Source organism: Emydura macquarii, unplaced genomic scaffold, assembly GCF_026122565.2.
Source record: "Emydura macquarii macquarii isolate MOO-44397 ecotype Brisbane River unplaced genomic scaffold, CSIRO-AGI_Emac_v2 contig_2292, whole genome shotgun sequence".
Lineage (NCBI taxonomy): Eukaryota > Metazoa > Chordata > Testudines > Chelidae > Emydura > Emydura macquarii.
In genome coordinates, this window is record NW_027132429.1 from 2,410,693 (window position 1) to 2,438,543 (window position 27,851).

Consider the following 27,851-nt stretch of genomic DNA (forward strand, 5'->3'; position numbering starts at 1 on the left):
TTGAAGGGTGAAAAGGCAGGAGTGACTTTCATTGACAGCCATTTGAGCCATTCACACGGAAGAGATCCCACACTGTACGTCTTTATTGGAAGATGCAATGCTTGGGCAGGTCTTAATATTGAGTGACACGTATATAAACCGATCACAAGCTGAGAACGCCCACGGCACTGCTTTACGGCTTAGGGGTGGGTCTAAATTTGATTGATAGACAGTTAAACCAATAATAAGTAACATATCCCCATCTACCTCACTATTGGAGGATGAGCGAATGAGTCCAGCGTTTGATTGACAAAATATGAGCCAATCAGCTATCCTCACTTAGCCTATTTGGAAACCCATTGGTTAATAAGTGGGGAGAGGTGGGGCTATATCTGATGGACAGGACTCTGGACCTATACAAGGACCTATGTCAGACCCAATGGCCTTGGGAAGGCAAGTCAGGCGGGACTTTGAGGGGAACGAGGTGGAGAGTGATTGGCACTCTGGCAAGATTGACAGCTAGATTGGCCAATCACATTGGAAGTGAGCCAGGCTTTATCCGCTTATATTGCCCCGGTGGGTCAACCCCCCCAGAGGGCATTTTTCCCATCATCCTTTGTGGGTCTCATGCACCACGTGACTGCTCACCTTTGTGCTCTGGGCTAATTAGCTGGCCTCTGACCTTTGTCTCATCCAATGGGCAGCTGCCTTTTCTGGGGCTGTGACCTTTGCCCCCTGCCCCGAGCCTGGGCCCTCCTGACCCTGCTTTGGGGCTGTGACCTTTTCTCCCCACCCAAGGCAGATATTTCTAGCTCTCCCCCGCCCCCACTTCCCCACCCCACCCCCCGACCTCTCCTCCGTGGTGGTCGTCCTGCTGAGGCTGTGACCTCTGCCCCCAAGGTCATGACCTCTGTCTCTGCGGGGGTTGCCCCTGAGGCCATGACCTCTGGCCAAAGGTTGCTGTTTGGTCTGCCAGGGCCATGATAACCTCTCCTCTGTCTGGGGCCTCTGGCCCTTCCTCCTTGCGCCACAGCCTGGGGCGTGTCCTTCCCTGGGTGTGCAGTTGTGGCTGGGCTTGTGTTTTATTTGCAGTGGGGTCTGAGGACCGGAAGATCTAGCAGGACCCACCGGTGTGAGGAAAGGGGCGTTTGCTGTCTGTAACTGGGCCTCTGTCATAGCCAGCAGTGGTGGGCTGGATGCAGGAGTCATTTGGGACAGGTCTCGGGCCTGTGCTATGCAGGAGGTCAGACTAGATGATCACAATGGTCCCTTTGGGCCTTAAAAATCTATGGTTCTCTGGAGCCCTAGGCCAGGTCTATGCTACAGACCTCTGCTGGCATAGGCGGGTCAGTGAGGGTGCGAGGAGGTGGGAGCTCTGACTGACAGTTGTGCCGGCATAAGCCCCCAGTGTACATGCAGCTACGCCAGTGATACCGATATATCTCGTTTTGCTGTTGGGGGGTGTGTGGAATAAGCAATACCACTTTGCTAGCATAGCTGTGCCCGCCTGAGGAGCACTTTGCCAGCGTAGTATTCTGGTGAAGCATTCCTAATGTAACGTAGCCCTGGTCCTGTGCCTTAACCCCAACATCCTCCGTTCTCTCTCCTTTTATGGGCAGTGCTCTGAAAGCCTATATCCCCATCTCAGTCCTTTCCAGTCCACTGGCAAAAAGAGACCGATCTGTTCTGAATTAAAACCTGATATCTACTCAGACAGGTAAGCAAGCTTTGATCGGTATTTTAGGAAGATGAGACGCATTTAAAAACACAGAAATCCCAGGATCAGTCTCCCATTGTTTATTATCTTTGTTTAAATGGTATTTTTCCTCTAAGGGGATGGAGAATAAAAAAAAATACAGATTTAAGAACATTTGTCACTGATAACTATGCACCTAGGATGTGTAGAGTGGTTTCCGTGTTCAGTGGTCTGGACAAACTTTGATCCTGCATATTGAGCTGGTTCCCAGCGTTTTCTGGTCTCTAAACGTGCAGCTTGAAAACTGGACAAATGAATGAGCCTGCTCCTCTGGCAGTCCGTGGCAAAGTCCCAATGACTGCCATGGGGCAGGACCGCTAGTGCTCGGTATTATTTCAGCTTTGCAGGAATGTAGCACAGTGCCCTCCCTGATGCAACAAAACTCCAGGTGTTTGGGAAATGGAACAATTGCTTAAGTCCTCCTGCTGTGTTCCTTCAAATGTTGTCATCTCAGTTTAACGTATAGCATTAAGGAGACCACCATAGCTGCTAGCTGCAGTGGGAGAGAAAAATAGAGAGAGAATGAACAGAATTCCTAAGGATTATGTCCAATAATTTCCAGCCTGGGTGCCTAAAGACTGGCACCTACGTTCATGATCATCGCTACATACATTTTTGGTATATGGAGGTAACAAGACCTAGGGATACGTAGGAAAGAGGTCCTGGAGGCCAAATTTAGGCTGTTAGGTAAGAGATTAAAGTCCAGGACCTCCATGGTAGCATTCTCTGAAATGCTTCCAGTTCCATGTACAGGGCCCATTAGGCAGAACTGTAGGGGCTCAATGAGTGAATGAGATGATGGTATTTGGAGGAGGGATTTAGGTTTATTAGGAACTGGGGAACCTTTTGGGAAAGGAGGATCCTATACAGGAAGGACGGGCTCCACCTAAACTAAATTGGAACCAGATGGCTGGCATGTCAAATTAAAAAGGCTGTAGAGGACTTTTTAAACTAAGGACTGGGTGAAAGCCAACAGGTGTGGAGGAGCACATGGTTCGGACAGAGACATGACTTAGGGGAGGATTTATTAAAGGGGATACTCTATACCCTAGTAAAGAGGATAGGCTAGAACCGTGGTTCCCAACCTTTTTGGCTCGAGGGCCACATATATCATTTTTACAGCCCTGAAGGGCCATCAGTCTGCCAGCAGCCCCTCTTCCCCCACTGCAGCCAGATGGAAGGAGTTCAGCGAGGAGGCTGCCTCCCTCCTCGCTGATCTCCCATCCCCTTGGCTGCAGCAAGGAGCTTGCACCGGTCTTTTAATGTGCTCCACCTGGGTCCTTAGGCAGTGGCTCCCTAAACAGCCAGTGGGAGAGGAGCGGCAGGCCACTTTGAAAGCCCTCACGGGCCACGGGTTGGAACCACTGGGCTAGAAGTTGTTAAGGTATAGGTTGGAACTGAAGAGAACCAGTCAAATGAAAAAGAGTCCCAGTTACATAACACGAAGGCAGACAACTAAATACTGACAAATATTATAAGTGTTTGTATGCAAATGCAAGAAGTCTAAATACTGAGATGTGTGAAGTTGAAAGGCTGGTATTAAATGATGATATTGATACAGCAGGCATTAGAGAGACCTGGTGGAGCGATGATAATCAATGGGACATAGTACTACCAGGGTACAAAACATACAGGAATGATAGGGTAGGTCGTACTAATGGGGGAGTGGCACTATATGTGAAAGAAAGCATAGAGTCAAATATAGTAAAAATCTTAAATGAATCGAACAGAATCATGCTTGTATAATAAGAGCAGGAGGAATATAGTAATGACCACCTGACCAGGATGTGATAATCATTGTGAAACGCTCAGGTTGATTAGAGAGGCTAGAAAAGCAGAAATAATGGGGGATTTCAGCTATCCCCATATTTGACTGGGAACATGTCACCTCAGGATGGAATGCAGAGAGAAAATTTCTGGACACCATTAATGACTGCTGCTTGGAGCAGCTAGTCCTGGAACTCACAGGGGGAGAGGCAATTTTTGATTCAGTCCTAAGTGGTGCACAGGATCTGGTCCAAGAGGTGAATATAACTGAACGGCTTGATAATAGTGACCATAATGTAATTAAATTTAACATCCCCGTAGGGGGGAAAATATCAAAGAAAGTCATCACAGTAACATTTAACTTCAAAAAGGGCATCTACACAAAAATGAAGAAGCTAGTTAAACAGAAATTAAAAGCAACAGTCACAAGAGGGAAATGCCTGCAAGTTGCATGGAAACTTTTAAAAAATACCACAATAGAGGCTCAAACTAAATGTAAGCCCTAAATAAAAAATAAAAAAAAACAGAAAGAGGAGCATTCACAGGAGACAAGGTTGTTGCAGAGAAGCTAAGTGAATTCTTTGCATCAGTCTTCACTGCAGAGCATGTGAGGAAGATTCCCACACCTGAGCCATTCTTTTGAGGTGACAAATCTGAGGAACTGTGCCAGACTGAGGTGTCAGCAGAGGAGGGTTTGAAACAAATTGATAAATTAAACAGTAACAAGTCACCAGAACCAGATGGTATCACCCAAGAGTTCTGAAGGAACTCAAATATGAAATTGCAGAACTACTAACTGTGATATGTAACCTATGGCTTAAGTCAGCCTTTGTACCAGTTGACTGAAGGATAGCTAATGTGATGCTGATTTTTAAAAAAGGCTCCGGAGGCGATCCTGGCAATTACAGGCTGGTAAAACTAATTTTAGATAATAAGACAATAAATATCATAAGGCCACTGTATAAATCCATGGTTCACCCACACCTGGAATAGTGCATGCAGTTCTGGTCATCCCTTCTCAACAAATATATATTAGAATTGGAAAAAGTACAGAGCAGGGGAACAAAAATTATCAGGGGGATGGAACAGCTTCCATATGAGAAGACATTAGAAAGACTAGCACTGTTCATCTTAGAAAAGAGATGACTAAGGAGGGAATATTATAGAAGTCTACAAAATCATGACTGGTGTGAAGAAAGTAAATAGGGAAGTGTTTTTTACCCTTCACATAACACAAACCAGGGGTTGCCCAATGAAATGAATAGGCAGCAGGTTTAAAACAAGCAAGAGGAAGTACTTCTTTGCACAACGTAAGTCAGCTTGTGGAACTTGTTGCCATAGGATGTTGTGAAGGGCAAAAGTATAATGGGTTAAAAAAAGAATGAGATAAATTGATGGAGAATAGGTCCATCAATGCCTGTTAGCCATGATGGTCAGGGATGCAGCCCAGTGCTCTCAGTGTCCCTAGACCTCTGACTGCCAGATGCTGGGACTGGCGGAGGGATGGATCACTGATGATTGTCCTGTCCTGTTCATTCCCTCTGACGCACGTTGCACCAGCCACTATCGGAGACAGGACGCTGGGCTAGATGGACCATTGGTCTGACCCAGTGTGGCCATTCTTATGTTCTTATATTCACATATAACCCCGCAGCATCTAACTGAGATCAGGGCCCTGTCACTCTGTCAGGCACCGTATGTACCCGTGGTCGATCTGTGCACAGCTGGCTAATTGCGTGTCACTGGAGCATTAAACGTGAAGACGTCCCTTTAAGACAGGCTAACTTGGGTTAAACTCACTTCCAGCATGGCGGCCCCAGTGGCAACTCCGCCCAGCAACATGCTTTTCTCTTTGATCAAGGAGACCAGCTTGTGGAAGCAACCCTGCAGAGTTAAAAACACACTGGTGTGCAGGCTGCTTCGAGAGCTATCGTGATATGGGGGTTTGCTTCGAAAAAGCAATGGCAGCCCTTCCTCCGGGGGAGTCCCACTGGGTTCAGTACATTTGCTAGGCAAACTATTGTATCTTCCCTTCGCAAGGGGCGGGAGGTGTGGAGGGTGGAATTAACCCTTGTGTGGCTAACGGGCCCCAGGCCTATGGCTGTGCCTGAATCCATAGATCTCAAAGCACTTCCCGAAAGAGGTCTGCTTCATTATCCCCCAGGCTTTACGGAAAGGGAAACTGAGGCACGGGGAGTCGCTTGCCCACTAGGCGCCACAGCCTTCACTTAAGTGGTGTACAAGGTGCTTCCTGGTTTTGAATTTAGAGCACACAGGCAATGATCCTGCTGTGAGATCCCTGGGGGTGCAGGGATATGTCTGGGCAGTATTCACCCCCCTTCCACGTGTATTCCCTTGCTCCACCCAGCTCCAACCAACAGTCAGTTTAGGCCGATTTCATTTTCAAACCCCAAACTGGGCCGCTACCTCCTGGTTGATGACCTCGCTGCTCACGTTACGTCCATTGCATGCCGAACTCGCTGGATCTTTGCAGCAGCTTTTGGGATAAGTCAAGTTGGTCCGTTTTTGAAAGGCAGAGCCAGAAAAGTCTGTGTAGTTATGAACCCCACAGCAGTTTAGCTAGAAACGACACACCACAGGGTTTGTTAAAGGCCAGGGTCTTGAATGTTGAATTTCTCATTCCTACCTCCCCTTGCCTGCTGTATCCTGGCAGAATTTCCTCAATGCCTGTTTGCTTAAATGGTGATTTAACAGAGGAGAAGTATGTTTAACCATCAAATGCCTGTGTTGTAAATGCTGGGTGAAATTCTAAGGCCTGTGTTCTGCAGGTCAGACTAGATGAGCAAAATCATCCCATCTTGTATTCTGAGGTGGGGAGCAGGGGGGGGGGAGGGTGTTCCACCTTCTTCCAAAGCATCAGAAATCAACCACAGCTGGAGATGGGACAGCAGATAGGAGGAACCAGTGCTCTGAGCTGGTACAGAGAATCCAGCCGGCTGAATCTTGCTCACATGATCTGGGTCACCAGATTTGGGCTTGGGAAGAAAACCCAGCTCAGATTGGCAGGGACCTGGGGTTTTTTCTGCCTTCCTCTGCTGTGTGGGGTGTGGGTCACTGCTGGGGCAGGGGTTTTGTCTCACCCAATCCATTCCCTGCCATGGCAGGGGCTTCAGGCAGTGGTGGCCCCTATTCTCTGCCCATAGCTCACAGCAGTTTAGTCTCTGAGGATTAGGACGCTTTGGTCTAACTAAGTCACTGGGTGGAGTTTAGTGGCCTGTGCTGTCCCGGGGCTCAGACTGGTGACCCCATTCAGCCCTAAACTCTGTGGAACTTCTGGCTTCAAAAATCTACAGCTGAGATCCTCAGCCCGTGTGTTCGGCTTGACTCCCTGGACAGGCTTAGTCACACGGAGGAGCTGGCCCAAAGCCTCGGGGTGCGCTAGCATTCAAGGAAGGCCAGCCGGGTGGTTCAGTAGTTCCTAGCTCTGCTACAGACTCCTTGGATGAATCATTTACTCTCTTTGGGCCTCTTTTCCTAGTTGGAGGATGGGCAGACAACGACCCTCCAGCTCTCCTGTCCTGCCTATTTAGATAGTAAATTCTTGTATCTGCCTAAGGTGCGCACGTGGCCCCATCACTGCCATCTGGGTGTCTCACAAGCAGTGAGGTGTTTATCCTCCCAACATTGTACCCATTGTACAGACGCGGACCTGATGCCCAGAGATGCCAGGTGATTGGCCCAAGGTCACACAGGGAGTATATGGCAGAAAAGGGAATTGAACGAGGGTCTTCTACAGGCTAGGTTAGTGCCCCCTAGGCTGCCCTTCCTCTCATACCACGTCTTAACGGCAGGGATTGTCGTGTGTGCGCACCACCAGGCACAACGGAGCCTATAACAGCTAGCGTAATCGGTGTAATAAGTACATGGGAACCAACGTGTGGAGGGCTTTGAAACGCGAGGCGTTTGGGGCAGAGGGTCCCATACCTTCAGCATGAATGCATTCCATCCGTAGGACACGATGTCGTCATGTTTATAGCCGCTGTATTTCTTCTTCAGGGCAGACAGCGATTTGTCGAGGACAATACTGCGAGCCTTAAAATGTGGAAAGGAAATGGGTCGAAAGCAAGAAAATATTTTCTCTTCGGGTGCCACAGCGTGGACATGCGTTTTCAGGGACCCATCCTCAGCTGGGGTAAACCAGAATTGCTCCACTGAGGTCAGCAGAATGGGGCTGAGATACACCAGCTAAAGATCTAGCCTGGAGACAGCGGAGTGGCACAATGGTCTGATAAACGCTGACAGCGACACAGCTGCCTGCCAGCCCCAAACTAATCATAGAATCATAGAATATTAGAGTTGGCAGGGACCTCAGGAGGTCATCTAGTCCAACCCCCTGCTCAAAGCAAGACTAACCTCAGCTATATCATCCCAGCCAGGGCTTTGTCAAGCCTCAGCTTAAAAACCTCTAAGGATGGAGATTCCACCACCTCCCTAGTAACCCATTCCAGTGCTTCATCACCCTTCTAGTGAAAAACTTTTTCCTAATATCCAACCTAGACCTCGCCCACTGCAACTTGAGACCGTTGCTCCTTGTTCTGTCATCTGCCACCACTGAGAACAGCCTAGCTCCATCCTCCCTGGAACCTCTTTCAGGTAGTTAAAGGCTGCTGTCAAATCCCCCCTCTCTTCTCTTCTGCAGACTAAACAAGCCCAGTTCCTTCAGCCTCTCCTCATAATCCATGTGCCTCAGCCCCCTCATCATTTTTGTTGCCCTCCACTGGACTTTCTCCAATTTATCCATATCCTTTCTGTAGCGGGGGGCCCAAAACTGGACACAGTACTCCAAATGAGGCCTCACCAATGCCGAATAGAGGGGAATAATCACTTCCCTCCATCTGCTGGCAATGCTCCTACTAATGCAGCCCAATGTGCCATTAGCCTTCTTGGCTATAAGGGTGAACTGTTGATTTGGAAACTCTGACTCGTTTTGCTCTGGTGCAGCGTGGGCGTGATTTGAAAGAGGCAGCACAAGATGTTTAGGGTCTCATGCGGCTCAAAAACAGGTCCCGGATTTTCAAAGATGCTCACAAACGTTGGGCATTTAACTTCCCTTTTGAAATTTTCCCCCGTTTGGAAAAAGGACACGATTCCAAAGTACGCGTTGTAGGATCGGGCCCTGAATCGGGTCAAGGAGAATGAGAATGTCCTACATCAGAAGCGAATTCTTTATACTCACAAATGGAGTGAAGGCGTATATGACGACAGCTGCAGCAATTTCGGCGATAAAGATTACCAGCATTGTTAAGAAGTACTGTAAAAGAGGGGTGTAAAAGGAAATTGGTAGGTCACTGTTAGTACAGACAAGGTAGGCCTTTTCCACTGTCCCAAAATCTTTCAGCTAATTCGGAGCCTGGGATGAAGGCGCAGGCCATTGCAAAGTTTAATTAGTGAGGCGCAAAAGTCAAATTTACACAACAGCAAAAGGACTTAGACCATAGGGCTTGTGGCTTCCCGGATGAAGGTGAACAGGGGTCGGGAGGATTGCTAAATGGGAGGGTGTCCTGCTAGAGAAGAGTCTTGAGAGCTGCTGACTTAGATTCTCTCTCTTAAACAACGTGTTCGCTTGTGTAGACAGCAGAGCACACGCAGTCGGTCACCCCAGAATAGGGAGGGCTGGGGACCACTTAAGTTGCCAAAGGGCTTATGTGGCATGTAGATCATGCTCCCCTGGAAGAGAAGTGAGTTTCACCCCCTAGGAATGGACTAGAATAGTTTGGGAACCCAGGTGAGAGCACTTTAGTTTAGCATAAACTGTGATTAGGGCCAAATCTGGGGGGATCAGATGTCCAGCTGGGGCAAATCACATAGTTGCATCAGTGGGTGCATAGTAAAGGGGCACTTGTCTCCTTCGCTCAAGGAGGGGGTTTTGTGCGGTCCAGGACTCCACCCCAGCTGGCGGCCATAAGGCAGCTGCGTGTGCTCACCGTCAGCAGGAGGCATCTGTTCTCTTTCACCGCACCCCAGCAGCCCATGAACCCCAGCACGGCCACCATGCTGCCCACCACGATGCAGAAATACCCGACGTGGGCGAAGTACACCGAGGCAGCGCCCAGGACCCGCACAAAGGAGGCGCTTCCCAGTTTAATCCACAGGCCCAGCCCCAGCATGGTACAGCCGACGACCTGGGGAGAGAATGAATGCGGACGTGTGCGCGGGCTGGTGTGGGCGCTGACCCTGCGGCTCGAGGGCCGCGGCCATGCCCCCGATTCACGTCACCTGAGCATTAGTGAGAGCCAGCACCTCTGCGCTGTTCTGGGGCCAATCCCTCCTCCCCGCTCAGGTCTGCCCACGAAGGACACGACCTGTGGTTCCTCTCTGCTGTCGGGTGGACGTGAACGTCAGGTGGACCGCCACGGGACCTGAATGCCCAGGGCCCGATCTGCCGTGGATGTAAATCTGCGTAGCTCCATCAGTGTCAACAGAAAGCCACGTCAGGGGAGGATCTAGCCCCTAAATGCTGGGCGTGGCAGCTGGGCACAGGACTGGCTGGTTTTATTCTTTGCTCTGCTCCAAACCTGTTGGGTGACCTTGAACGAGTTTCTTCCCCACTCTGTGCCTCAGTTTCCCTTCCCACCCAGTGCCTGGTTAGGCTATGAGCTCTTCAGGGCAGGGCAGGGGCCGTGCCACCCCTAGCACAATGGGACCCTGGTGGCACCAAAATGCACCTACATAAATGTGTGTGTGATAACACAGACTCACGAATACAACGGTGTTGAAGCAAACCATTACAGTCTTCAGAGTGGCATAGGTACTGCGCGGGGGAGCCATGGCGAGAAGCGGGCGGCACAGCCGCTTGCAGAATAGACTCTGGATTGAAGAGACGGCAGAGAAATTTTAACCGAGGCCTGCTGCTTCAAAGACCGGCCTCTTGCAAGGTCCAGGCCCACCTTGGTTTTATGTTGCACCCATTAGCAACGCGACACCTTGCTAGGTTTTGTTGGAGGCCTTCACTTAAGAAGGGGCAAATACTTTAAAAGCTGATGCTAGGCAGGGAGGTTTGTCTGGTGGGTAACGCTGGCCTGGGGACCAGGAGATTTGAATTTGATCCCTGGCTCTGATACAGACCCCTCATATGAAGTCATCTGCCTGCGCCTCAGTTTCCCCATCTCAAATGGGGGTGATAATCCTTTGTTGCGTTAGACTGGAAGCTCTTCAGGGCAGGGACAGTCTGTTACTGCGCATCTGTGCAGCACCGGGCCCGATATGGCCCCAGCCAGCGCGTCATGTAAATAACAACCAATGGCTGCGCTTAGACCATTGTCACCGAGTTGGGGGGACGGCGTCTCCGTGAAGTGAGGAAATCCAACCCCCGCCCGGGAGATTCCCATAGTCGATGACTGTCGTGGCCCTTAGTCTATGGACCCGATGGCTCTTGGGCTGTGGGAAGGGGAGAGCTTACTCCCCGTCACAGCCGCTCTTAGCTTTGGCTGGGACTCCCCTGGGGGTGAAATTCGTTCCCATCTCTCTATAGCCCTGCGTCAAGGGCTTCAGCCCACCCCCGTGTCCCAGGCTGGGGCCTTCGCTGCATAGGCCAGGTGCCGGCAGCCCTGCAGGGTGGCGTGTCCTGATGAGCGCCCAGCCTTGGGATCGAAACACACGAGCCTGGAGCTAAGGGAGTCAACCCAGAGCCAGTTCAGGGGCCTGCAGCGTGAGTTAACCCACGGAGCTGGCTCCCCCGAGCATCCTGCCCTGGCCGGCCCGGCTCCGGGCCCTGCAATGAAACCTGGGGCTCATGTGTCCTTGGCTCTGGCTCCGCGCCCGATGGGCCCCCGCGCTCCAGCTCACCGGGTGCCTGCTGCCTGTGGGGGTTCCAACCGTCACCCGGTGGCTGTTGGAAGGGGTGGGGGCAGGCTGCGCTATGCGGCAGCGACTGCCTCCTTCCTCCCTAGGGACATAGATTGGGACCGCTGTAGGGTCTGCAGTTTCCCAGCACTGTATTACAAACAGAGTTATCCAAGGTGGGGCGGGGCTATCTCTTGTTGACTAGGACCCCCAAAATGAAGAAGGAGGGGCTTGTAGTTAAGGGGCGGGACTGGGACTCATGTGACATGGGTTCTGTTTCTGGCTCTGCCGCAGATCCCCAGTGCGACCTTGGACAAGTCACGTCCCTGCCCTGTGCCTCAGTTTCCCCATCTGTAAAATGGAGATCGTTCTCCTTCCTTTGTCTGTTTAGATTATTAAGGGGCAGGGACTGTTTGTATAGCAAGCCTTGGGGTGCACAGCAATGCATAACAGGCACCAAAAACGCACCTTCCCTTCAGAAATTAACCAGCCGCTTTAATTCTAGCAGGATGAGATTCACACCGGTGCAAAGCCCTTAGGAGTTTGAGCAAAGGGAAATCTTCATTTCTTCCCCCCAAAACCAGCTTTGCTCTTTCCTGAACCCCGTCACTTTCAAACAGCAACTCGCAATAGCCAGGCTAAGAATTTCCACATAGAAAGATAAGGGATATTTAATTTATATGAATAAAAAGACACTGGCAGAAAAAATATTATAGGGGGGGGGGCAGAAAACCAATTACACACCTTCGACTCGATCTTTTCCAAACACACACAATGAGGGGGAAAAAAGGGACATAAAATATTTCATTAGGATTCAAGTTTACTGCTACATCAGTAAAAGTGCATCATTTAATGTTTCCCAGATTGTTGGGCATGTTTAAAGCTCGAGTGAGGACAGAGGGATGGATGGAATTCGTAATTATTCCCCCAAGTCTCTGCTTTCATTAAAAAGGGGGAGAGGACGCCAGTCTCTAGCTGTTATGGCCATGAAGAGAACCTTCAAAATGGGAAGTAAGCAATGCAGTGAGATTGGCCTGAGTTTGCAGAGAGCCTGAATCAGTCACTCTGAAAAGGGTGACCTGCCCCTTTCTCTGCAACTCAGATGCAATGAGAGTACGTTAAAACATCAGCATTGCTCACTGTGTCATAGCTCAAAGCATGTGACAAATGAAAGGAAGTGTTGTGTTAATAAGAGCTACAGAAATGATTCTCAGTCAGAGCTCGTTTTGGGTAGGGTCTATAACAACACATGATAGGGGGCCTATTGGTTTCATTCTCCACTTTTAGAAGTTTAGACCGCCACCTTTAAGCTAATTTCTTGTTGAGCGTACAAGAAAAAAAAATCAGAACCAATTTATCATTGAAACGTACGAAAAAAAATAGTGTGGAAAAGCTACTATCCTAATTTTCACTCCAGTCTCACTGGTGTCGTGCCCATCTGATTGCTCAGTGCGTTAGGGGCTATTACAGATGAATAAGAAATATTTCTGATTAGCTATTGATTTAAAAAGTTAGGTTTCTCTCGCAGTAAACATCAGGGAGATCCGATGGCAGGAGACACAGTTTGTATCTCCGGTGGAAATCTTGTTTTTCAGGAGTTCGAACCGATCTGACAGAACAGGACCAGGGCAACGGCCATAGCTGCCAGCTAAGAAACAGGGAAACAAAGAAGGTGACATTTACAAAGAGTTCATAGAGTCATAGATGTTAAGGGCATAACAGACAATTAGATCTTCTAGTCTGACCTCCTGTACAACACAGGCCAGAGAAGGTCGCCCAGTTACCCCTGTCTACACCGCACTGTAAACCTGGCTCTGAGGGAACCGGCCCTGTGGACTGTTTCCAAGCCCGTGTTTGAGACTCCGCGTTGGGTTTCCGATGGCTAGACCTGGGGTCTCACAGCCGTGCTAACGCGTCCACGCTGCGCTACACGGACCTTCTGACTCGGGTCTGTGGCTGGGGCTGCGTCCGCACTGCAGAGGGCAGGGCTTGCACCCCAGTCTCAGCAGGACTTGGGCTCAGACCTGGGCCCTGAGTGCGTCTTGCTGACCGAAGTCACTCTGACGTGTGCCTGGACAGAAGCGGACCGGACTTGGGCTGGAACCCGAGTCACAGCTCGTCGTGCTGTGTGGACGCATCCTTGAGTCTTTTGCTGCAAGGGTCTCCAGCCCTCGAATCGTAGCCCACAGGAGTGACCCACAAGCTCTTACAGCCATTCACGCCTGGTAAACTCTCTTCCCCGAAGAACTATTCCAGTGCCTCTCAGTCCTACGCTGCAGTATCCCTGGCTTCTCAGCATCACGCCTGAGCTCTGACATGGCCAAGCCTTTCAAGCCAAGTTGCCACGGGCACAATCCAAGGAAAGACGACTGCCCCCCCCAGCCCCGTTTTACAGATGGGGGAAACTGAGGCACGGAACGGGGCGGTGATTTGCCTGAAGTTGCCCAGCAAGGCAGTAGCAGAGCCAGGGACAGAATGACGTCCTCATGAGTCCTGGGTCAGTGCTATACTCACCGGACCACGAGTGTGCCCCGAAAGCATAAAGCGTACCTCCAGCACACAGATTCCTAGCGCCACCCCTCCGACAATCTTCCCGTTTCTGCTCAGGAAGGTCTGGAACGCAGGCAGGCAGCCCTGGCATGGGAAAGAGAATCACAGATGCCACAGCGGGTTCTGGTCATGGGGCCGGGGCTTCTGATCTCGGCCCTAGTGGGAGTCTCTCCCCACCACGGCCCATAGCAGCTTGTTAGCAGTGGACGTGATTGTAATACCAAACCTAGGGCCAGATTCTCCTTTGGTGTAAACCAGTGGGAGTTGGTTCCGTAACCTGTCCCTGGGAAAGTTTCTTCTCAGGCCAGGTGTGTGGTAGACAGGGTTGGCTGATAGAGCTATGCAGACATAGCAGATCTAGCAGCAAATCCTCTTAGCGGAGATGCGGCACCTACCAGCAAGAGAACTCAGAGAGGTGGCCAAAGAGCAGGGCAATTCCTTCTTCTGGGAATCTCAACCCAACCAGTTTCCCCGGGAGCAGCTCTGCTTCACAAATTGACTAATCAGAGCCCAAGGCAGACAGCAAACTCTACCCAGAACCTTGCTAGCCCAAAACGAAGAACACAGGATTTCTTCCCAAGACTAAAAACTTGCTCGGTACGCTAAAAAGGAAGAGGAATTTGGAAGACCATGTGTGGCAGCACCACCTGCCCTAGCACCACATGGTCTGTCTCCTACGGCAAACACCCTTGCTAAGCTCCTTTTCATTTCCCTCCAAGGCCACGGTTACCTGCCTGGTGGTGTCCAGCTCGAATGCCAGGCACTCGTCCTTGGGCAGGCAACAACCTGCAGGATAAGTCTGCCCGTGAGTCTGGTGGAAGTAGGAGTTGTTGAAATCCTGGTAGCTGTTGAAGCCACAGCACTTCAGCTAGAACGAGAACACCAGTTGGTTTACAGCAACAGCCAGTTTAGATTATCCAGAGCATGAAAGACCCCCAGCCACACCCCTAGGAGTGATGCAAGAGCTGCCGATGCTGGCACTTAACTTCAGGCATGGGCTCAAGTCCCCTTGGAGACGTGTGCTAATGTGCTTTGCTGAATCGTGGCCTTCCAGCATGCAGATTTCCCACCCCACGGCTGGGGGAATCCCCCCATGCCTCAGATGGCTGAATCTGTCCCTTGCAGGTGCCCCGCTGCTCACCTCCTTCATGGTTGTGTCCCAAATTACAGTCATGTCATCCTGCCGCCCATAATCCTCTTTTAAGTTCTTCACAGCCCAGCTTTTCAGGTGCTCAACAAATATATCAGCCTGGAACCCAGAGACACGCACAGATTGGCATCTCCGTGTCTTTGTTTGCATTAACCATCATAACTCAACTGCTAGGATGCGTGTCATCATCTAACCCCTCTCTGAACTTCACTCAGCCTGGGCATCATCCAGTGGTAGCAAGTTCCACAGGTGAAGGGCTTGTTGGGTGAAAAAATATTTCCCTCAATCAATTGTGAGGTTGCCTCCTTTCATGTCCATTTAGCGTCTCCTTGATCTCGTGTTGCAAGACGGGGATTTTAAATGTCGAACCCAGGAAACGTCATTAGGGTTGAAGCGGGGCAATTTTAGTTTTGAAAAATGCAGTTTTGGGTTGAATTCACTGCATTGTTTTGGCCAAAAAAGGGGGAGGGGAAATTCTCACCCCCCCAAAGTCAGCCCCCTCCCCCCCCAGTCAGATCTAACTAAACACACCCAAAAATGATTTAAAAAATGCCACCCAAAAACTAAACAAAATGTTGCCTTCAACTCAAAACAATTTCTCCTGTCCCCCCTCCCCCCAGTTTTTTCATTTTGGCAAGGGAAAAAAAAATGTTTGGGGTCAACCCAAAACAATGTTTTAAAACATTTTCAATTCAGCCACTGAACTGAACAGTCTGTTGCACACGCAGGCTCAGTGAATGCAGATAGGCGTTATTTAGACGCTAGCAACATCTGGGGAGGCCAGCCTAGACCAGGGGCCCCCGGGGTACTGCAGGTGAGAACCCAGGAGTCCTGATTCCCATTTCCTTGTTGTGTCCACATGACTTCCCACCTCTCTTAACAGAATCCCCCTCGTTTCTATTGGGAAGGGCGGAGGAGATCAGTCAAACACCACCCTGCCGTTGGGCCTTTGACTCTGAGCACCAGAAGCTGGGAGTGGAAGACAGGGGTGGCTCACTCCATAACTGCCCTGTACTGTACACTCCCCTGACGCTCTGGTACAGACCACTGGTGGAGACAGGATACTGGACCGGATGGACCATGGTCTGACCCAGTATGGCAGCTCTTACGTTCTCAAAGCCCAGCCTTTAACTTACCACTGAAGAGAAAGCGAGGACTACCACGGCCCCTGCAACCTCAGCGATGAAGAGAATCAGGATAATGACAAAGAACTGGAAACAGAGCAAGACAGATCAAAAGCAGCCTGTGCTGGCACAGAGACTTTCCCCATCGCAGGAGTCATCCCCAAGGGCTGGAGAAAAGGGTCTCCAGGCATGAGATGCTGCTACGTACAGGACCAGGTGTGTTAGCTCACAGACAGTCGCCGTCAGAAATGTATTTACATGGCTAACGACTGGACCTAGGTATTTAGGTACCTAAAGACGCAGAGTCATTGGGAATTAGGCACCTAACTCACTTAAGCACTTCTAAAACTCCACTGAGCACCTGTTTTATGAAAGGACTCTTCAATCTAGCAGACAAAGGTCTAACACGATCCAGCAGCCAGACATCACAGCTAGATTAGTTCGGGCTAGAAATAAGGCACACGTGCTCAAACAGGAATGAATGCAGGCAAGTTGGACAGCCTGTGCTATACAGGAGGTCAGAGTAGATGATCATAATGGTCCCTTCTGGCTTTAGCATCTATGAATGTGCTGCTTTGGGTACCTAGAATACCTTTGTAAATCTGGCTTCTACTTCCTAGGGGAGGCAATCATAGAATCGTTGGGCTGACAGGGACCTCACGAAGTCATCTAGCCCAGTCCCCTGCACTCATGGCAGGCCCAAGCATTATCTAGACCTTCCCTGACAGGTGTTGGATAATCTGTGCCCTGCCATGTTATTTTCCCAACAGATGTTTGGGTCGTTGACGTCTCCCCTCACCACCAGTCCTGTGCTTTGGAAGACGAGTCACATGGTGTTAATGTGGGTTATGTTAGCTACAGAGATATCGACATCTGGGTGTTCTTAGAAGAGTCTGAGCTCAGAGCTTGCTGGGAAATTATATTTTTCCACTGGAAAATTTTGACAAAATTTTGTACATTTTCATCAAATGTTCCCTAGAAACACATCAGCGTTTCGTCCAAAACCACCTCCCGCCCCCAAAATGTCTGTTAAAAGCTGAAACTTCTCAATTTAAAAGCAACCAAATGCTGATTGCTGAAAAAACAATTCCTCCCCCATCCCTGGTTTTCCAACCCGAAAATTTCCAACGACAGTGGGAATTTTGTCGAAAAGCCATTTCCACTGAAAAAAGTCTGTAGAGGGAAATGTTCCCACCTCCCTACCTGGGGAGATAGCAGGGGTGTGGCTGAGCCGATTGACAAAATGGAAAACTCAGCTTGTGGGAAATATCAAACCTAGGCCTGCAGAGCGATCAGCCACCAACCTCCCACGCTGCCATAACCTGCCTGCTCCTGGCGAGCCACAGTTCACGGAGGATGCACGCTGTGGGACGGCCTGTCTCAGCCGACCGTTGTTCCAGCAATCCCTGATTGGCTCGTTGATCCTATATAAACCCGTGGGCGTCCCAGGAAGCCTCCAGAGGGTAACTGCGTGGCCAGCTGCTGTGACTGCGCTGCTTCTCAGCCTCTGAACTCCCAGTACTGATGTCGGTTCTACCTGACCCCTGGTCAGCCCCCCGGCCCGCCAGCGCCGATCCTGACAGTGATCCTTGGCCTGATTTTCAACTTGGTCTCTGGCTCCGACCCTGGGCTTCGGTCCCTGGCTCCCAAGCTCCCGCCACTGCTCCTGCCCACCGTCGCCCCGGATCCCGACAGAGGTTCAACATGGAACCACTGTCGCAGAAGTTGCTGCGACCGGCAGCCCCGCTTTCTGGAGGGGAAACTGAGGCACAGAGTGGCGCCGTGCCCGAGGTCGCTCAGGGAGTCTGTGGCAAAGCCAGAATTTGAAACAAAATGTCCCACGTCCTAGCCGACCCCCTCACCTGTCCCTCTAGCAGGGGGCACTTAAACACTACACAAAGGCAGGTCCGGCTGTGATCCCCTTTGCCTACTGGGGAATATGAGGCACAGAGGGGAGGTGGCTGGCCTGAGGTCACAGAGAGTCCTGGATCCCAGCTCAGTGCTTTATCCCACTGCGGCCCCTACCAGCAGCAGCATGCACTTGCTCTCCTTCGCCGCCCCGCAGCAGCCCAGGAAGCCCATGAGCAGCAAGAAGGCGCCGATGGCGATGCACAGGTACCCCACGTTGACCAGCTGCATCAGCTGGGGTGCGGCAGCCCCCAGGATCTGCACGAAGGAGCCTCCGTCCACTTTCACCCAGATGCCGATGCCCAGCACGGCCAGCCCGCCCAGCTGGGGGAGAAAGAGTAGAGAGGCTGGTGAGCAGCACGTGGCCTCCCTTCGTTCCACGCCGTGGGAAAGGACCCTCGAGGGCCCCATTCTTTGCAAGGCTCCTTTCTCTAGCTGCACTGCAACTTCCAGGATTACCCCCTGCCTGCAGGGGCGTCTCCTCCCCTCCCAGGCTGGCTCAGCGCCCCCAGCCTGCCAGCTGCCCGCCCGCCCGCCCCCATCCGCCGGGGCTTTGCCTACTCACAAATATAATGCCGTTGAACACAAACATCATCATCTTCAGGAATGAGAAGCAGCCCATCTCCCAGCGCCTACACGGAGAGGAGAAGGGGAGCGATAAAGACGGATTTGGCCTGGCCCCGCTCGGTTGGGGGTCTGTGCAATGCCCGGCCCTACGGGGCGACCCCCTGACCTCCGTGTGAGTTTCTAGGCACTACTTAATATGCACAATAAATAAGGTCATAGCTCTCACCCCTCAAAGCCTCCTCAGGTCCAGGCTTGTACGAGCTGGCTGAGATAATAAGTGTGATCAGTGGGGTGAGACAGACATCGCGCCGGGGACAGAGGATGTGGTTTTTTCCAGTGTTGTCAGCGCTCACTATATTTGGTGTTTTTCTGAAAGCCGCGGCAGCTAGAGACAGGTGATTGTGTGAGCATCGCAGCTTTTATTCAAAGGGGGAAAAAGCAACTTTCTAGCTCTCCCGGTTGCAGAGAAAAGCTCACGAATGTGAACCCCAAGGCTCAAAAAAACGAAGGCAAAGAAACAGACCCTCCCAAACTGATTTGTTAAAAACAAACCCTCACGGTTTTGAAGGGTTGCTGTTGCGATTTTTGAACATTCAGGGCTCGCGGCACTGCAGATGCTGATATTAAATAACTTTTCCTCCAAGCCAGGGTGCAGAATAGCTCCCACCTTATACGAAGCTTCCCTTTAAAAGGCATCAACAAAGGATGAATCCATGGGCGTTAGATGTTTTCATAAGGAGTTAATCAACGGTCAAACAACTGATACTGCTTTAACCAGGGCTTACCACTGCCTAGAACATCTCCCCCGAGGGCCTTATGACCTGATAGCCAGAGACTCGAAGAGCTTGCTCTGTTTAGCTGAACACAGAGGCGGGGAAGGGGTGGCTTGATCCCAGTCTATGAGTGCCTACATGGGAACAAACATTGGATAACGGGCTCTTCGGTCTAGCAGTCAGAGGTCTAACAAGAGCCAATGGCTGGAAGTTGAAGCTAGACCAATTCTGACAGGAAATAAGGTGCAGATTTTGGACGGTGAGCGTAAATTAACCATTGGAACAGCTTCCCCCGGGTGGGGGTGGATTCGAATCGCTGGCGATTCTGAAATCACGACGGGGGGGGTGTGTCTAAAGCCTGCTGCAGTTCAAACGGGGATGGATCGAGGGAATTCCCGTGGCCTGCGTTACCCGGGAGTCGGATTAGCCCATCAGAATGGTCCTTGGAACCTGGGACTCCGAGCACAGCCCACACACGCCGCTCACGTGTGTCCTACGCTCAGGACGTTGGTTCGTCATGTGTTAACCCTTTGTAAAGCACTGAGGGTGGGATAGCAAGTGACGGGGAATCTGCCCCGGCCCTGGCCCAATGGTTATTTCCTCTCGCCCTATTAAAAATCTGCCCCTTCTTTCCAGTCTGAATTCATCCAGCTTCGGCTGCCAGCCGGGGGGGTCTAGTTCTGTCTTGCACTGCCTAGGCCTCTCCTTCCGCCACGGCTCCCTGGCCCTGGGTGCAAGTCACGGGTGCTCCGTGCTGTGGCTGGCAAGGACCTTTGCTCTGTAGCGCCTGGCTGCTTCAGTAGCTGGCTGGGTTCCCAGGTGGTGCCTCCCCTGAACCGTGCAAGCTCTAAAAGAGGCCGCTGGGACTGGCTAAGCAAGATTGTGAGCCGGGAGAAGGGGGTGGTTAGAGCTCCGGATGACACGTCTCAGTGAATCTGCTGCTAGGTCAGTGGTCCTCAGTCTTTCCGTGCGGGGACTCGCCTCCCATCTAGCCCAGAAGATGCTCCACAATCCCCTGGCCCCTCTTGCGAGTCGTGCCACCCCAGCCCAGTTTGACAGCCCATGTGCAAGGGAATGCGGGGGGGGGGGGGGGCGCGTCAGGATGCATTGAGCTTGCAGACTGATGGCATCCAATATCAATCCACAGCCCGGCTTCCTGGAAGGCCTGGTCAGGTCAGACAGGAGCAGGGCCCACCTAGCCCGGCAGCCCTAGAAGTACAGGCTCCTCCCCGCACTGCTGCTCCCTCCGGCCGCCCCTGGAGCATCCTCTCCCGGCTCAGTCTGGGCCATTGTTTTCCCTGCAGCTGAAGCCGTTGCCTAGCAGCAGCGAATGGGCTGGGAACCACCTGCACCCCTCTATCCTGGGGGTTCCTGGTGTGTGCTAAAGGCAGCCTCCCCCTTGGAAGGCTGGGATTGCAGGGGGCTGCGGGTCAGGGTTGAGGGACATGGGCAGAGCCACGTGGGTCCTGGGGATTGCAATAGCGGGTGCTGGCGCTGAAGCGCTGTACGCAGGGGGAGCCCAGCGCTCTGCTCACGAGACCTGGCTTCAAAGCAGGCGCAGTCCCGTGGGCAAGTCACGCCTTCCCCGTGCCTCAGTTTCCCCACCTGTGAAATGGAGGCCTTCCCTCCCTCACGGAGAGGGCGTGTGGAGGAGGATAAATCCATTATCCGCAGTGAGAGAAACCCGATCAGCACCTCCGGTGATGAAAATAAAATACACCGGAGCGGCAGCTTCTGAAAAAATCACTGACCACCACCTTGGCATGGGGCAGGTAAAGCGATGGGAGGTGGGGCAGAGGTAAGCAATTTGACCCCATGTGTGCCGTGTCTCTTGCCCTTGGGGTTCTTTAAAGGGGTACCCGTGATTTTTTTCATGCTGGCCAAGGAACCCCCATAGACCTGATTCAGAATCGAAAGCTCCCGACCCTTCTCTGATGTTCTCGCACCCACGGGCTTCGTGTTAGCACCTAGCGAGTGGCCGTTGCTGAGACCCTGGCGTTCCGGAGTCTCTTGCCTCTGCGGACAGCAGGGACCTCAGCAGAGCTGCGTGTGGAGAACCTAGCACTGGAATAGCAGGGGGCTGTGGGTTGGGATTGAGGAGCACAGGCAGGGCTGTGTGACGGACGGGAAGTGCACATGCAGGGCAGCAGAATATGGAGACCCAGCCTGTTAGCAAGCTGGGTCAGATGTCAGGTTTGCAGGAAATCTCCTGCCGACGTTGCAGTTTCACCCTTCGCTCTCCTGCCCCACATGTCCCTCCCCAAAACACTGGCCCCTCTGTTGATCACAACGCGGTGTGTACGAAGGGCTGGCTTTGTGTGCACGCATGCAAACATCCACACATCCGCGTGCACACACAAACACACATTTGGCTTCGGTTACGGTTCAGAAGCCCGCCGGAGGGTTGTGGCCTTGATGGAAAGCCAGGTCAGATCACGGTTGCACTGGGAGGAGGGTGCAGCCGGGGCACAGGAGATCCCAGAGTGACGAGAACCCTCCTTCCATCCACCCGCCTTGGGGATAAAAAGCAGGGTGGGAAAAACCGAGCTGGAGAGGGTCTGATGTGTCCAACGCGCTGGATCTCAACACGACTGGCCAGGACCTCAGCTGGGGCAAAGCGGCTGCGTTGAAGTCAATGGAGTGACGCTTGTCTGACGCCAGCTGCGGATCTGGCCCATTGGGTCCAAGGCCTCCCTCACTCCCCCGGGGGATGGATCGGGACTCAGTGGGTTTGCAGAGCGCCTGGCACTGGTGTGCCTTCCTGCCATTAGCGCTAACAGATGGTGCCCGCTTGGAGTGGAATGAACGGGGGAGGGTTAGAAACCCCTGAGGACAGGCCCTTGTTATGCCGGCGTAAATGAGAGCACAGACTTGGACATCTGGACTCTGTCCTCCTCGCCAGTCGCAGTAGGGGGCCTGATTTCCCCTCTCTGCCAGCTTCTCACCCATGAGAACCTGCTGGCATCCACGGAGCAACTCCAGATTCACACCAGTGGGAGGCTGGCACTGGGCACCCGCTTCCCTCGCGGGTCAGGGAGTGGCAGGGAAAACAGCCGGCAGGCCCCCTCGGGCGTGTTTGGACCCTACCACGCTCTTCAGCCCGAAGACAAGGAGAGAAATGAAGTAACATCAGCCCCCGCGGCCCCGCTGAGCCGAGGCCATTTACACCCTTCTCGGTCACGCTGTCCCAATCCAAGCCAGGTGGGCTGTGCAAAGCGGCAGCGTCCCAGCCCGGATTTTGCGAGTTGCACTTTTGCAACAGGCCTGAATGTCCCGGGGCCAAATCCTCGGCTGGTGTCAGACGGGTGCCAGAATTCCCTAGACTGACGCAGATTTGTGTCAGCTGAGGACCTGGCCCCCGTGGCTATAAAAGCAAAAGAAATGCAGCTATTCACACAGAATTAGACATGCAAAAAGCTCTTACCTCTTGGTGGGGTGTCTGGGAAGTTTGCGGGTGTGTATGTCTGTGCGTGTCCTTTCCACGGGGTGTGGCTGCCCACCCGCTACACAACCGGGAGCTGCTACTCAGTGGTTTAATCGCTGCTCTCTGTGCTGTATTTGTACCTGCTCCTGGGACTTCATCTCACACCCCACCTGATCCTGCCTGAACTCCCAGCCCGGCAAGGGGAGGGGAATACAAGCAACTGGCTTGTACACTCACAGCTTTAACTCCTTGCTTCCCAAGCCGAGGGCAGAGAGGACGCCCGTGTGGCTCTGGGCCCAGCCCCACGTCTGCCAGCTGAGCCCGTGAGGAGCGCAGGCATTCAGGGGAGGTTATTCTGGATCAATGGGACTTGGGGTGAGGTGCTTTGGAAGACCCCACCTATTATCATCTGGGTGACGGTAGCACCGCTAGGACCTGGCTGAGATCAGGACCCACATTGTGCCGGGAGCTGCACAGACAGAGTGAGAGCCAGGCCCTGCTCTGAAGAGCTCACAGTCTGAACAGGCCAAAGGTGGGAGAAAGGATTATTAGCCCTGCTGTACGGATGGGGAAACTGAGGCCCAGAGCGGTTAAGGTGGTAATTTAAAAAAGGTGACTAATGATTGTGGGATTGCTCATTTGGAGATCTGTCAAAGAGCCTGAATTTCCTTTCAGTGCAGTCAAAGAGTCCGTCTGTCTAAAGGGGGTGAGGACCTTTTATTGGACCAACTTCTGCTGGTGAAAGAGACAAGCTTTCGAGCTACACAGAGCTCTTCTTCAGATCTATCTATCCATCTACCTACCTATCTACCTATCGATCCATCCATCCATCCATCCACCTACTTACCTATCTATCTATCTATCTATCTATCTATCTATCCATCCGTCCATCCCCGGCACCCCATCTATCTATCCACCCACCCACCCACTCATCCATCCATCCATCTATCTATTGTCAACATGCATCACTGTAGTTTCTGGGGCCGGATCCTGGCCTGGTGTGAATCAGAGCAGTTCTATTGACTGATCTGGAGCAAGACTGATTCGCCCCGGTTGCGGATCTGGCCCCTGAACCTGCCTGTAATGCTGTCGCCGTCCTGTCCTGAGTTCTCTTGCATCCTCTGGGCTCTTGGTTTAACGAGAACGGTCAGAGTCAGAACTGTGACGAAATGCGTTAGGAAAGGTTATAAAGCCTCATGCCTCAGGACCTGAGCGGAACTTTGGCCGGGAACGGTCAGGAAGGAGTGTCCCCCGCAGCTGGATATCCCATCTCTGCAGCAGGGTGTCTTGGAGCACCTGGTACTGGCTCTCCCAGAGATGGGACACACAGCTCCGACAAGCCTTTGAACATTGACCTGAGGAGGACAGAGGCCTCTGCAGCTACCAGTGACTGCACAGCTCCTGCGGGACTGACGTGGGGCCGAGGAGCTCACTGGAGCGATGGAAAATCTCACACCACGGCTGGCAAACGCACCCCTCTGGGTCATATGGCTGCTCTGCAAAGCATCACTAGAGGGCGACGTGTCTCCGTGTTCGCGCCCGGCCGTGCCGGCGCATTGGAAAGCCAGTGCCCCCGCGGAGGTCAGCGGGGAGCCTCTGTCTAACCCAGCGCACTGAGTGTTACCCTGGGACCATCCCCGCCCCCTTTGCGCCTTGCCCTGGCTTGGTTACAGGCCCTGTCTGTGCCTGGCAACCCAACAGCCATCTCCATTCCCAGAGCAGAGCCCAGCCCATTTCCCAGCAGCTGACTGGCCGGCTGGGATCGGCGAGCTAGAGTTCAGGACCCGCGGGACGGCCCAGTAAATGTCTCTGGCGTCAGCTGCCAACATCCTACAGTCAAGAGAAGTAGGGGCCCACATTCAGCACTGCAAATCATTACGGGGCCGGATACTCAGCTGGTGTCAATCTGTCGGGCCGGGGTGATTGACACCAGCTCAGGTTCTGGCCCGATGTGAGTAGATCTAATTTCAAGATTGAGAAAAAAAAAACAAAAAAACCCGAAGTTTGACAGGAACTGTGAGTTTGGCTAGAGAATCCGCCGGCACCAGGGTTTAAATCCACCTGGAACTGAGCGGGATCCCGGAAGAACTTTTCCCGTCACTGCCTCTGCTGGGATCCTTCGGAGACGGGATACCAGGGTAGATGGGCTCCCGGTCTGAGCCACTGGAACTAACCCGGTTCATAGCTCATTTAATCTGCTCTATACGAATGTTAGTTCCTCTTGTTGTAACTGAATCCAAACCGGTCTCATCTGATTGACTCTGATCTCTCAGAGATCTGCCCGTTCCTGGGTCCTGACTGAATCTAGTCCAAGTTACAGATCTGGAAAATCCTGCTCTCTCGTCTGATGTGTCCTTCTGATCCTTTCCGTGTCTCTAGCCCCGTCTGTCTTTGCCTCCCTGTCCTGGCGTTCACAGCCCGGCGAACCCGGCTTCTCTGCTGGTTTAACAGCATCTCTGCTCAAAAAGCAGCCCCAGCCTGGCCCCCAGAGACATGAGCCCAGAAGTGAGACTGGTGCTGGGGGTGGCAAAAGGAGCCTGGCCCCTTGGCATTGCCTTCACCCCATGCCACTGTCAGGGCATCATCACAGCTCCCGGGACAGCCTGTCTCTCCCTCCCAGAGCCGGCTGGAGAGTCCTAGAACTGTATTCACCACCAGTTCCTGTCTAGCCTCCAGGCCCTGAGTGACCAGCATCGGAGCATCTGCCCAGGGAGCCTTTTCCAGCTCACGAAAGGGGCTTAGTGGTTAGGGCTGAACGAGGCCTGGGCGGGGCCTGAATTCTAGTCCTGGTTCAGCCACTGGTCTGTGTTGTCAGTTGTGTGTGTGTGCGCCCCCCGTGTCGGTGCTGTCCCAGCTCCGCGCAGGTCACCGAGCCGGCACTCACAACCGAATGGATCGACACGACCGCGGATCCGCTGAGCAACGAAGGCACCCGGGCAGGTTTGCTGCAGGTGAAGCACGATGAGAAGCGACCTATCGCTTACACGCACACTTCAAACACGAGTGCCCGGCACAATTACCGGCGGGACTCTCCGTTACCCCCTAGGCCGGACAACGCCAGTCATAGAATCAGAGAATCAGAGAATATTAGAGTTGGAAGGGACCTCAGGAAGTATGTAGCCCAACTCCCTGCTCAAAGCAGGACTAACCTCAGCTATATCATCCCAGACAGGGCTTTGTCAAGCCTCAGCTTAAAAACCTCTAAAGATGGAGATTCCACCACCTCCCTAGGTAACCCATTCCAGTGCTTCACCACCCTCCTAGGGAAAAACTTTTTCCTAATGTCCAACCTAGACCCCCCCCTGCAACTTGAGACCGTTGCTCCTTGTTCTGTCACCTGCCACCACCGAGAACAGCCTAGCCCCATCCTCCCTGGAACCCCCTTTCAAGTAGTTAAAGGCCACTATCAAAACCCCCCTCACTCTTCTCTTTTGCAGACTAAACAAGCCCAGTTCCCTCAGCCTCTCCTCATAAGTCCTGTGCTCCAGCCCTGTGCTCATCATTTTTGTTGCCCTCCGCTGGACTCTCTCCAACTTGTCCACATCCTTTTTGTAGTGGGGGGCCCAAAACTGGACACAATATTCTAAATGCGGCCTCACCAACGCCGAATAGAGGGGAATAATTACTTCCCGCGATCTGCTGGCAATGCCCCTCCTAATGCAGCCCAATATGCTATTAGCCTTCTTGACACCCAGGGCACACTGCTGACTCATATCCAGCTTCTTGTCCACTGTTACCCCCAGGTCCTTCTGACACCCTCTCTTATACACTGGTACAGGCAAGTTTCGTTCTGCCCCTTTGACGCAGGTGGTTGCCACCCTCTGGGCGTCATCTGATACCACCCCTCACCTTGCACTGGATGGTTCGGGCAAAACATCTCCATGTATCACATTACAGACATTTCTGTCCATTCCTGCGTCATTTCAGGGGGCAGGTTGCCCTTGTTATCTCTTCGCTCCTGGTACCTTCCGTCTCTGATACAGATTTTAGAGGTTAGTGATGGTCTGGAAATATCTGTGGTTGCCGCATCAGCTTTCTTCTGGCCAGTTTCGGGGAGGTCGGAAGTTCACAGCCTGGCTCCTGCTAACTTGGCTTTATCTCAGGTGTGGCCAATCTTTCAGCTTAGGCCTCTCGCCTTAGCCTGTTATGCTGGGATTCGGGCTTCATGCTCTCACTTTCTGCTACAGTCTGAACACCAGAACCACCTCGCTGGCTCAGACCAATGCTCCGTCTAGCCCAGTGGCCTGTTTCTGACGGCGGCCGGTGCCAGATATTTGAGAGAGAATGAACAGAGCAGGCAGTTACCGAGTGATCCATCCCCGGTCGTCCAGTCCCAGCTTCCGGCAGACGGAGGTTAGGGAGGCCCAGCGTGCGGCTGTGTCCCTGACCCCTATGGCCGATAGCCATTGGTGGACCCATCCTCCGTGAGCTTATCTCAAGCTTTCCTGAGCCCCGTTGTACTTCTGGCCTTCACGGCATCCCCTGGCCATGAGTGCCGCAGCGGAAGAAGTCCTGCCCGCTGTTTGTTTGAAACCTGCTGCCTGTTCATTTCATTGGGCGAGCCCTGGCTCTTGTGTTATCTGATCCGGTAAACGACACTTCTTTCTTCCCTTTCCCCAGGGCACTCACGATTTGACAGGCCTCTCTCATACCCGCCTTAGGTGTCTCTTCTCCAGCCTGCACAGCCCCAGTCTTTTTAATCTCCTCCCACGGAAGCTGTTTCGTCCCCCTGATTATTTTTTGTTGCCCTTCGCTGTGCTTTTCCCAGTTCTCATAGATCTGGTTTGAGATGGGGCGACCAGAACTGCAGGCGGTATTCAAGGTGCTGAGGGACCTTGGGCAACTTTCCAGCCTTGCTCCATGCCTCAGTTTCCCCTCCTGCCCTTTGTCTCTATAGGGCCGGGACTGTCTAACTGGGGCCGGGGCTGTCTCTCAGTGTATGTCTGTGGGGCCCTGACCTCGGTCGGGGTCTGGGCAGCACCTGGCCCAGAGGGGGCCCTGCTGTATAACACAGCTCATAACAAGCCCTTGGGATGAGTGCAGGGCCCCC

The 27,851-nt window shown here is 52.6% G+C and overlaps 1 protein-coding gene across 5 annotated transcripts; it reads right to left on the reverse strand.

Annotated features, from left to right (window-relative positions):
• Nucleotides 1–1,788: 1,788 nt before the first annotated feature.
• Nucleotides 1,789–22,959, reverse strand: TSPAN16 (tetraspanin 16). Of its 5 annotated transcripts, XM_067560381.1 has the most exons (10): nucleotides 13,820–13,832; nucleotides 12,050–12,953; nucleotides 11,774–11,943; nucleotides 10,223–10,330; nucleotides 9,448–9,645; nucleotides 8,700–8,774; nucleotides 7,448–7,555; nucleotides 5,930–6,082; nucleotides 5,303–5,386; nucleotides 1,789–2,228 (listed from the first exon to the last, which is right to left on the reverse strand). In XM_067560381.1, exons 4-10 carry the CDS (start codon nucleotides 10,289–10,291, stop codon nucleotides 2,181–2,183), a joined length of 735 nt encoding a protein of 244 aa, XP_067416482.1. In that variant the 5' UTR covers nucleotides 10,292–10,330; nucleotides 11,774–11,943; nucleotides 12,050–12,953; nucleotides 13,820–13,832; the 3' UTR covers nucleotides 1,789–2,180. The 5 variants fall into 5 exon arrangements, with proteins under 5 accessions (XP_067416482.1, XP_067416481.1, XP_067416485.1 ...); XM_067560380.1 differs by having other exon boundaries at nucleotides 11,774–12,953; XM_067560384.1 differs by lacking the exon at nucleotides 5,303–5,386 and having other exon boundaries at nucleotides 11,774–12,953.
• Between the last annotated feature and the right edge of the window lie 4,892 nt (nucleotides 22,960–27,851).